Below are 11,751 nucleotides of genomic sequence, written 5' to 3'. Positions count from 1 at the left end.
AATGGAACCGCTACTTCAAAGAATAAATCTCGTGTGGATGTATAGGCTTTCAGGTGGTATGGAGAGCATCTGTCTGAAAATTTATTCTCATTTATGTAGGTTTGGAAAGGATTTTCTGATTTGCTTCCTGTATGCAGAGATGCTCAAACTATCTTATCCTTGGTATTGTTGTTTAGTATCAAATACTTCATACCAAATAAAACCAGAATGTATTTTTGGTAACTGAGGAACAGCAGGTCCTGAAGGGTTTAAAATAGATGACATATGATACCAAGAATAGCCCAGTGCAACTCAGCCAACCTGAGAAACTATTCAAAGAGCAAACCAAAATGGAGGGCAGTTCTATACTCCATTCTTTCACTAACATTTATTTTGCCATTTTTGCTTTGTTTTGCTTCAAGCTTTTAATTAAGATTTCCTTGGCTTTGCTGACCCATTTCTATATTGTTAAAGGCAACAGAAAAGAAGCTGCCAGGATAGCAGAAGAGATCTATGGARTAGTCCCAGGTAAAGTAAAAATATGGACTTTCTAACATTTAAATGTTTATTTGCCACATATTTGTACCTTGACTGTTTAAATCAGTGAGTTGCCATAAAATGAGGGATCCRTTGCCAAATGCATGKGTAAATGTTTTAATCTGAAGTGCCTCCCATTTCTGGGGTCTTTGAAGTGTCAGTATGTATTGGCATGATTTAGGTGTGCAAAATATGAGACTCCAACAATTACCCAGTTAGAATGAGGACAACATTTGCTCAAGGCAATATGGTAAATAAAAATATTGTTCTCAGATACAAGGTATTTTTTAGCAGTGGTCACAGATGGTTTTACTAAATATCCAGTTTTTCTGCCAGAGAATATTTAGGGAAAAGTTTTAGCACATTGATGTTCTGAAATGAGATGCTAGGAGGATATATCTAATGACTTTATGAATCCAAGCCAAGAATCCTTGTTTTGTTAAATCAGATGATAAAAATGAATGCAGCTAAAAKTGTTCTGAAAAATACACAGCACAAGAATATATTGTATTTCGTATGTTGCTTAGTAGCTCATGGTTTTGTTTTTTTTCAAGTGATTTTGGTCCTTCACATCACTGCCATAATAATGAACAGGCATGTGTTTGCATGCCTGTTAATCCCACTAATTAAAATGACACAGTATTTTGAATTTCCTGCTAATTAGGGCTTGCTTTCCTAGCTGAAGATTCTGATCACATTGTGACATCACACATTTCTCTGTGACTCATTTGTTGGGCACYAGCTCCATGATGGATTGTGCCACCGTGAACACATGAACCAGAGCAGAACACGGATGGTGTGTGATGGCCATGCAAAGCAGGGAGATTAAGATCTGCCCAAGAGAAACACTGCAGCCAAGAGTTTTTTAAAAAGACTTTATGTAGCCTGTATTTATACAGGCATGTCTTGGTTATTAATTTATTTTTTATTCCCTAGAATATAATTCCAACCATTTATTACTATAATTTTTTTCCAAGCACCTTGATTCAGTGCTAGTCTGGCACAGGGTGAACAGCAGTTTTTCCATCATTCAGGTTCTTACTGAGGTGCCTTGAAATTCAGCAGGCAAAAACATATTTTTATCTGCAGATTGCCATTTGCAGAAAGCCATTAAGGATAATCTTACAAAATGTTAGATCATGTGATGTTGTTGCTGGGGCACTCTATCATATTACAGTCAGAGCTTCACAACCTTTTCCCTTTGCAGTGAAGTAGCACAGCAGCAGCAGGGCTGCTGAATTTATCCGTAGGCATTTCAAAAGAGCACTTTCAGTCATGTCGCTCACAGCTGAGGAGGGGAGAAGTGCCCCATATGGGAACTATGTTTGCCACATGTTTCAGGGAGGTAGGTGGTGGTGGCAGTGTGTGGCAGGGTGTGTTGTTGTGGGGCTGTGTGTGTGTACACGTGTTGGAAATTCTCTGGAAATGTGTGTGAGAGCACGCACGTGTTACACTCTGCATARAAGGTTAAATAAGGTCCTTATGTGGCTCTGTTCCTGAGTTACTCCTGAATCTTCCTGCTGTAAAAGGGYTCTGGGCTTTGTCACTTGCAATGTCGTCTGACTTTCTGAACTGAGCTTGCCTGTTTCAGTCACCAGCTTGAAGAGAGGTGTAGGGTATTTTGGATGTTTTCAGGAAGATGTTTCTGGATTCCTACTTGGTTCCTATTTGCATCATTTTGACTGATGTGTTCTATTTGTCCATTCAGAGCCTTGCCACATGTTGTGCCAGCTGGTCTTTCCATGCCAGCTTCCTGCCTTAGGAACCCAGGAAATGCTCCTTAAATAAATGGAAACCAAAGTAGTAACTATAGTTAAAGCTGTAACCCCAACAGCTGAAGAGCATCCTGGTTTTTGGGTAACAAAAGGAGACTTTGGCCAAGGGTGAAACCTCTGCTATATCCTTGGCCTCAAGTCCCCATGGATGTGACTGTGCCTCTCATTGATTTCTCCCTGCCTTGGGTAACATTTGAAATGGAGATAAATCACCCCTTCCATTCTCTCTGGTGTGCAGCATAGCTGAAAAAATTAAACAGGACAAGGGTTTCAAATACAGTGCCCGTGGGGTTGCTGTACAACAGAGCATGAATGCAAACACTGGTATTGCTCCTGTCCTGTGGCACTGGAAAGGCAGCTGGCCTTTGGAGAAATATTTACTACACACTGTGTTGCAGAATGGTTATAAATTTTAATATAGAACAAGCAAATTTGCTCTTTACTTGAGTGGCAGGGATTAAACCTGAGCTGGCTGTCTGTGCCTGTAGGTAGTAGCTAGGCTAAAACATTATTTTTCTTGGCACATAAATAGATTAAGATAGGAAAAAGGGCAAACAAGCCTACATGAAGGAGTCTGAACAGTTCAACATCTCAAAATTATTAAAGAAGAAAAGCAAAGCCTCAGGCAGAATGTCTTTTTCCATGTATTTTCTAAAATTTTTTAGTGAAGAGGATGATTAAACTTGTTACATGGTAGTCTGAGATGGAGGATGTTATTTATGAAATTGTCAGTTCAGGAAATAAARCTGCCAAGGACATGCCAGAATTCATTTGATGGACAAGTTATCCCTGCTATGAGGCTCTTAGCAAAGTGTCAGAGAAGCTGGGATGCAATTTGTGACAAAAGCTCCCTAGGAAAGGTGGAGGTTGATATGATTTTGAGTAGGAGAATTGCAGGGTTCTGAGGTCTGCATATGAGACCCAGCAGCACTAAACTCGTGATCTTTGCTGAAACAGGTTTTTAGCTGCCCTTTTAAAAGTTCTGCCAGGTGGCTTTTGTTTAGATCCCTTAGTGAGYAGCCAGCTTTCACAGGATTGCTGAGCCCTCTGCTGCTCTGCTGAAATCAATTCATCAAACAGTTTCACCGCTGAACCCGTATTGATTTCAGTCCTGATCTGCATTTACACGTGTCTGTGCTTCCCCTGTCCGCCCAAAATCTGCTTTTGCTCCGTACCTGAATTGTCTCCCATGCATTTGCTGTTTCAGGCAGCTGGGCAGATCGCTCYCCTCTCCATGACGCTGCCTTCCAGGGACGCCTCCTCTCGCTGAAAACCTTGATTGCACAGGTAAAAGCCCACAGGTAAAGAAARGGTTGGGAAGCAGGGTGGTTTCACACGACTTGCATCTCTGGGCTGCTGAGCTGGTAATAGATTTCAGCAGGGCATGAGAAAAATGGCTGAATATGAATAATGTATGAGCACAAACACCTCTGGGCARCTGTTGGTTTGCTTAGCTAAGAAGCTGGGGACAAGCCTGGGACAAAGACTGTTACAGCTTGTAGCTCTCTGTATGATGAACAGTGATCCTTGTGCTCTTTCTCAATGGTCAGCCTCTCAACCAGGCTTGGGAGTCAGGATGATAAATATATATGTGTATATATATATATATATGTAGGCTATAAAAAACCCAAGACAATAAAAAGCTGTAAAAGTGGATCTTGCTTTCTATAAAGACAGAGCTGTCAGCCCAAAACCCTCTSCTCCAAAAGGAATTGAGAGTTGAGGCAAAAGAAAGAGAGGAGAATACATGAGAAAGGACAAAAAGCGAAAGATATGGATTATGGTTCTTTGTGCTTTGCCAACCATCTTCCTCACCACCTTTGCACAAATAGGCAACTGTCCCCCTCTCCATCTTGCTCCCAAGGCAACTGCAGGGAAATTAATTTCTGAGTGGAAAGCTTCTGACTTGGCTATCAGACTTCATAGTCAAGGTAAATAATTTTTACCAGAGAGSCCACAGCTCGAATGGACAACATCCTCAAGGAGTGGAGCTGCCAGTGGGAAAGCCTCCACTCCAGACATCTTTTGAGGCATAACTGCAGCTAAAAAAAGTTGCTGTTTACAGACAATATTCCCCCTCCCATTTCCTGATCCCTCTTTGTTTCACCTGCTGAATGATTTTTATGTAAAAGGAAGTGATGGAGGTTAGAGATAAAAAGAAAAAGGGTTTATTCATTCAGGGATTTGGTGGTTTTCTGACCCCTCTATCTCCATTTATGCTGGCCTTACACCACTTGCTGTTGTGGATATTCACCAGATGCCCTGGTTGTGCACTGGTCATGGTTATACACTGGAGAAGCATCCAATGGTGTGGTTACATCATTTAGTTAATCCACCCTTCCTCCTTCTCCTGAAGACATCTAATTTTGGGGGATAAAGGATAAAGGCCCTTGCTGATGAAAAGTGATCAGGGCAGTGGGGGTGAAGTTGGTCATGGAGCAGCATAATCATTGCTCATTGCTTCCAATATAGTTACACCACTAACCTGAAATCAAGGATGTGACTGTACTCGAGTATGTGTGGGACACTCAGAAGCCTCTGCTGCAGGACCACAACCTTCAAAAAAGCCACTGAGGCTCTGGGTCCACAGGGAATGCCTGGACATAGCGAGGAGATGTAGTGCTGGAGATTTAAAACAGCTCAAGACAACATYTTTCAGTGCCTCTTTCAGTGCCTGAAAAGAGTTTGGTTTTTCATGTACATTGAAAACAAAGTTTGGCATGAGTGATGCTTGGCAAACAGCCATTGTAAGGTCTACAACTTATTCTCCATTTGGTAATGGAAGGAATTGCTTTTTTTCCCCCCCAAGATATTAGTGCTTATTCTTTCACTTGGAATGACAGAGTTTTATTTGTTAAATATATATATGTATATATAAATAATGATTGAGAATAGAACTCCTTCTTAAGAGTCTCTAGAAGACGTTCATCTTGAAGGAATGTGTTGATCACTTAGTATGAAACAACCATACAATTAGAAAATTTAATCATCGCTGTCTTTTCAAGATTTTATCTATTCCCCTGGCACCACTGTAATGCATGAGAAGTTTTAACAASAACATTTACATCAATAATATTTTCACATGACTGAAAAAGATTGTTTTWAWATTATATAATTCTTAGCCTGAAGTGATTGCAGTGGTTGTTTTTAATACTCACGRCATSAGGACTGCTGAGTWTTTTGTCATGTGARGTTGCTCCCAGGCTCTYCTTTCTGCCCATTGCATTGGGTGCTGCGTTCCAAAAAGTGCATTGCTGCCATCTCGTGAGCTGCCCTGTCTATAGCATGTCAGGCAGGCACCAACTGTGCTTCGAAATACATTCAGTGGAAAACAGAGCTGCTTCCAGCCCTGTTCTCACATACGGTTCTAAAATCTTAATTACCGATTGCATTGTGGGCAAAAAACATCTGACAACTGCCTTGTCCTTTGTGAATATGTCTGGTTTGTTTTTATGTTGGAATAGATATGGCAACTGTCATTTAGGGAAACATCTGTAATAAGATATTTGCAAATCACTGTTCTTTCTTCTAATGTAAAACATTTCCTGGATGGTCAAATAAGAGGAACTGATGTGGGTGGGATTTGTCTTACCTGTCCTGTAGATTTGCCAGGTACTCATTGCCTCTGAGTGAAACACATTTGGGAATCCCATGGAATCAATGAAAGAACTTATAGGATGCAATTCATCTGCCCTACTAGAAGCAGCTGCTTTAGAATGGGCTGAATCATATCCTAGGGAAGCCTGTTTCTCCCAGTAAATGAGCTGCCAGCTCCAGCTGAGCTGCAGATACCTGTGCCAGAGACATCCTCATTGGGGAGGTGAATTCCTCCAGCTGTAGCTCCTCTTGCAGGACTTGATAGGGAAGGGAATGCCACCCTGATAAGTTAAAGAAATGTGATGTCTTTGCTGCAATTGGCAGTGCACCATAAAGAACCAGAAATAGAAGGGCAGAGCTCTTTAACCCCTTCACCAGTTGTAGCTTGTGGGGACAAGAACTGAATCACTGAACAGCACGAATCCAACCCAAGCGCTTTCCCTGGGCACGTACCCAGTGACAAAGCTCTCCCTGCCATGGTGCCACTGCCCTGAGACCCAAACCAGCGCTGGCAGAGCTGTGGYTCGGGCAGGGCTCTCCCCTCACAGCCCTGCTCCCTCATTGCAGGGTTTCAACGTGAACCTGGTGACAACAGACCGTGTGTCAGCGCTCCATGAAGCCTGCCTGGGCGGCCACGTCGCCTGCACCAAGGTGCTGCTGGAAAACGGTGCCCAGGTAAGTSCTGGCAATGCCAGTGGGGACACRGGAACCTGGAGAATGGATGCTCCCTGCATCAGTGGGGCTGGTGGATGGGCAGGGTCAAGATGCAAATGGACATCTCAGACAGAAATGTGGAAAAATGTAGCAGTGTTCTGTTTCCTCAGGTGATGGACTTGTCTTCCCCTTGTATCACCCCGTTATTCTCTTTTGTTTTCCCTTTGTGTGTGAAACATAGTCACGATTGATGGAAATGGAATGAGAAATGATAAATGAAATAACCTTGAAGAAAGTAACTTACACCTTTACCCTCCCCCTCCCCCCCTCAGCAATGATCACTGGAATTACATCTGGTTATCTATGGGATGGTTGGGGAGTCTCATGTAAGTAAAAATGGATGTGCTTGAAGCAATAAAACATTTTATCTGCTAATAGAATAACAATTCCCACAGCTGGACCTAAGGCAGRATACATGTTCACAATAGAGATTAAGCAATGGATGAAATATGTAAGAATATTTCTATGTCAACTGAGTTTTCAAGTACAATTGATATGGCAAGAAACCAAGCAGCACCAAAACAGTTCACAGACCTCCAGTGTCTCCAGCAGCTCCACCCACACCTGCCTGATGAGACTGGGAGGAGATGAAGGGAGTGGAAATGGTACAAATTGGCAGGTGCTTGCATAAGCCACTGCTCTTCTCCACTGTGGCACAGAGTTAGACATGCAGATTTGCTGCATAAATTGCCCCTGAGGACTTGCTATGTAGTTAAACAGAGCATAAACAGGGATATGGTGTGATCCTTGGGGTGCCCTGCACAGGGCCAGGGGTTGGACTCTGGGATCCTTATGGGTCCCTTCCAGCTCAGCATATTCTGGGATTGAGTGATTGTGTGATCCACAGCCCTGTTGTCCCAGTGGAAAATGGCAATAGTGGTTCTTGCCCGGTCTTTGCATCAGAAGTTGAGGAGGAAATTTTCTGTCTTGCATAGACACACATGCATATCAACTCCTTCAAGTTCCCTTTCTGTGTGGGATTATATTTCTATGAAAATTTCTTTTACTGGAAATGTGTTTTCTGGTGAAAGTATTAAATGTAAATATTTTCAGTTAAAAAGCAAAGCCATTTTTGTTTGAGGGCATTTCTACCTTGAAGCTGGAACAAACTAAACAATCATGAAAATAGTTGACTTCTTCAAATTCAAAAAAAAGAGAAAGAATAAAAAGTTGTGGTTTTAGCAGCTCCAGGAGGAGCATTCAGAGCAGGCAGTGCCTCTGCCTTATGGCACTATCAACCTGGGGAAGAGGGCAGACATCAAAGGAAAATATTACATATGTTTTGTCACAATACATAAAGCTGTAAATAAAATAATTTCTGAAAGTACACAGGACAGGAGTCTTACTCTGATGCCCTCCTGGTGCACACAGGAGGCAGGCTGCGAGGGCGTTGCGCTCAAACTGGATTATCCCGAGTGTGTGTCACTGTTCCAGGTCAATGCTGTCACCATCGATGGGATCACACCCCTGTTCAATGCCTGCTGCAGTGGCAGTGCTGCCTGTGCCAGCGTGCTGCTGCAATTCGGAGCCAAGGCACAGCACGGGAACCAGCTGCCTTCACCCATCCATGAAGCCGTCAAGAGAGGTAATGCTCAGGGTGTTACGCTGAGCAACGCTCAGCAACGCTTTTGTTGCTGACAAAGCACCTGAAAAGCAGAATTATTTCCATGTCAGTACAGATAAATAGACTGGGTTGTTGCACAGAGCTGTGTCTGGGTGTGTTCTGCCCTGCAGCCGTTCAGGGCCAGCTCTTCCCTCCGCAGGTCACAGGGAGTGCATGGAGACCCTGGTGGCCCACGGCGTTGACATCGACCAAGAGGACCCGCAGCATGGGACCCCTCTCTACGTGGCTTGCACCTACCAGAGGACAGACTGTGTCAAGAAACTTTTGGAGCTAGGTACACTGGGAGAGGGGTGGGGGACAGCTACGGTGGTGTGAGTGAGTGCTGCTGGTCTCTCTGGGCTGCCTCTCCACTGTAAACATCATGGGTTGTTCCCACAAGAGTTGTTTGGGCAGCCTGAGGCTATGAGACTCATTTGAGGCCATTAAAAATTTCTCCTGTGTTGATGAAGAAATTATGCTTTCCTCAGTAAAAAGCCCTCTAATTACAGACACCTCCCTGAGGCTGTCTGAATGTGAAAATGGAATTATTTCAATTTTCTAGCATGGTAACAGGAAGCACAGAAAATGCTGGCTAATATTACTGACCAAAATCAACTCTTGCTTAACACAGCAATTTATCAAAGCCATTAAATTCACCTGCTCCTCAGTGGATGATGAGGGCAGCAGTAAAGCTGCTTGGAAGAATAATCACTGCAGGTCCAGGCCCAGGCTGTGAACTAGCATAGATTTTTGCTGTCAGTGTGTATTAGCTGACTTACACCTTCTCCAAGTGTGGCCCTCCCTGCTGTGCCCAGCCAGCCTGGGGCAAGCAGTTTGCTTGCTGTGCTTCCAGAGTTATTACAGTGAGATGTCTAAAGGTCTGGTTTTTTTTTTTTTCCTGGAAATTAAATTAATATAATCCATGTTAGACTTTGTGGTATTAACAAGTTTAAAGAGCATATGGTASGCTTTGAACATGTATTGGGTTGAAGGTTGAGCTGCTCAATTCTGAGCATCACAGACACAGTTTGGTGGCCCAGAGGACTTGGACAGAGCAGGTATTTGACCCATCGAGCTTTGCAGAGCTGCTGTTGAGAGATTGAGGGAATCCTGTGTGCCATCCATCCCCTTCATTTATTGAGGTTACTGGTGGAAATCAGCCCCTGTGATGCAGCTTTGCACAGTTCTGCTGCCTCCAGATCTGACCATGAGCTTTTGTTCACTCAAGGAGCCAACGTGAACATGGGGAAGCGATTGGACACCCCCCTCCACGCAGCAGCGAGGAAATCCAGTGTGGAGATAGTGGTCTTGCTGACAGACTATGGTGCTGACCCGAAATGCAGGAATGCTGACCTCAAATGTGCCCTGGATCTTGCCACACCCAACAGCAAAGTGGAGCAGGCACTTCTGCTTCGGGAAGGTAATGATTTCCTTTCTTCTTCTCATTTTTTAAGTAAAGCAGTATTTATATCCTCTACCTAAGTAGATTTTCTTAACTGCTGAAATAAGTAATGCCCTATATAACTTCTTTTACTTTCTCTGCTGCCTTCAAACCTGTAACATGTCACAGAAATCTGTTTCCTTGCTAGATCTGCCACCTGGTGCTACAGTTTTGTGGGTAAATCAGTCAGTTATCCTGTGCTTTCTTTTCCTGTCTACTGAAGGAAAATCATACCTATTTACCTAGTGGGACTCTTAAGGTTAAAAACTGCCATAGAAGTTTATTAATAGATAATACTTTAGTACCACCACCCAGTGTTCAGCCTCACCCCATGGTTCAGTGAGTGTGTCGTCAGTTGGTTTGAGGGTGCTTTTTCTTGCCTTTTCCCTTTCCCCCAGGTCCTGCCAGCCTCGCCCAGCTGTGCCGGTTGTGCATCAGGAAGCATCTGGGGCGCTCGTGCCTGTACACAATCCACAAGCTGCACCTGCCTGAGCCACTGGAGAACTTCCTCCTCTATCGATGAGTCTGTGACTGTCTTTAGACTGGAAAAGAAAGAGGAACAAATAGTTGTTTACGCCAAGATTATATATCAAAGAAAAAAATCAAAGGCATCGTTTGCTGTCTTCTGTAGCTACCAAGCATCAGCTGCTATGTGACAGTGAAAATTGAACTCTTCTTTTCACAGGCAGTGAATGGCACTATGGACACAGTTCCCTCAGTCTGTTGCCACACCATTACACCAGCATGAGAAGTTCCAGTACATAAACAGCTCCCTTGGCACGTTTGTAGATGCATATGCACATGTCCATTCACCCACATACACACAGAGATTTCCCCTGCATTTATTTGTGCAGTTTCTGTGCAACTCCTTTCCTTTGTCTATCCAATCTCAATGTCAAAATCAAGGTATTATGGATATTATTATAAGTGGGTATTATTCTTCCATTAGGATGTGAAAATGAAATGTGAAAATGAAAGCTTTCAGTGAACAGTAGAGGTATATAACATCCTGCACATCTTTTGTCAGCCTTGATTTTGCACCCTTTCATCTCCTTCCTGTTGTCTGCTGGAGTCGTAACAATTTCCAGCAGGCTCTGGCTGTCCAGCCACTGTACATCCCTGAGCCCTGAGCACAGCTATCCCCAGTGCAAACACATCTCGTCCTTGGAAGTACAAGTGATGTTATGAAAGCAAATGCAGAGGTTTGGAGTAAACCCACAAAATGTGTGAAAGTCTTAAAAAAACCTTTCATCTCTTCTAAAAAAAAAAATCCCTCCGAAGCTGTATCACCTGAGATCTGGCTGCATTCATTACATGAACAATTTTTCTTAGCTTAATTCCAGGACAGAACTGCAAATGGTTTCATAGGCACAGTAGGTGATATTCCAATGTACATCCTTTGCAAGGTTTAAAGAAAAGCAGAGGAAGGAGTGCTGCTTCTTTGGCTTTGCTTGCTTTGACATTTCTCGAGGTAAGTGCCTTGTGGAACTGGAGAGAAGCAGGGCCACTAAAGATAACTGTGCATCACCCAAATGCTCTCCTTGTTGGATTTTCCTCACCAGGAGAGGTTTGCAGCCTTGTCTACTCCCTCACCCCCTATTCTAGAGGCTTTAATTACCTCCCTAGGAGAAAGGATTTTTAGAGTGTTATAACTTTGTCCGTTGTGGGATTAGTTTAAATAATGTGAGGATTAGTAGCTTGGAAACAGCAGGGCTGAAAGCATGCACCTCTTCGAGTTGAGAAATGTGGGATCTAGTGACAGTTGCAGTGCCTGTTTGACTTCACAAAGATTTGTTTATTTTTCATGGGAGGTTCTTCTGGGGGATGAAATATTTCTTCAGAGCCAAGTTTTGGTAAACTTCTGCAATGAAGCAGGCAATGATGTTTCACAGTAGCTGTAATAAAATGGGAAGCAGGATTAAAAGGAGCCTGTGTCCATTTTGCTCAAGTTCACAGGTCCAAGAGTCTGCTCATACATTTCCAAGCTGTGAAATGTAGTGGTTTCTTTATGAGTTAGGAATACTGGTACCAATTATCACTGCCCATACATCTCAAGTCAGAGGGAATTGGCCTGCTGGAACCTGGATAGGGCACTGGCTTCCAGC

The 11,751-nt window shown here is 43.3% G+C and overlaps 1 protein-coding gene across 1 annotated transcript; it reads left to right on the top strand.

Moving 5' to 3' along the window:
* The first annotated feature begins 314 nt into the window (after positions 1-314).
* Positions 315-10,635, top strand: LOC130578769 (ankyrin repeat and SOCS box protein 11-like). The gene is made up of 7 exons (XM_057375114.1): positions 315-507; positions 3,499-3,578; positions 6,456-6,563; positions 8,037-8,187; positions 8,366-8,500; positions 9,434-9,625; positions 10,045-10,635. The coding sequence occupies exons 1-7, from the start codon at positions 330-332 to the stop codon at positions 10,167-10,169; spliced, it is 969 nt and encodes a 322-aa protein (XP_057231097.1). The 5' UTR covers positions 315-329; the 3' UTR covers positions 10,170-10,635.
* Positions 10,636-11,751: the final 1,116 nt, after the last annotated feature.

Source organism: Malurus melanocephalus, unplaced genomic scaffold (genome assembly GCF_030028575.1).
Source record: "Malurus melanocephalus ecotype Western Australia unplaced genomic scaffold, MMel_1.1 scaffold_239, whole genome shotgun sequence".
NCBI classification, from domain to species: Eukaryota; Metazoa; Chordata; class Aves; order Passeriformes; family Maluridae; genus Malurus; species Malurus melanocephalus.
Note: the sequence above shows the minus strand (reverse complement) of the source record. Positions and strands in the feature narration are given on the sequence as shown.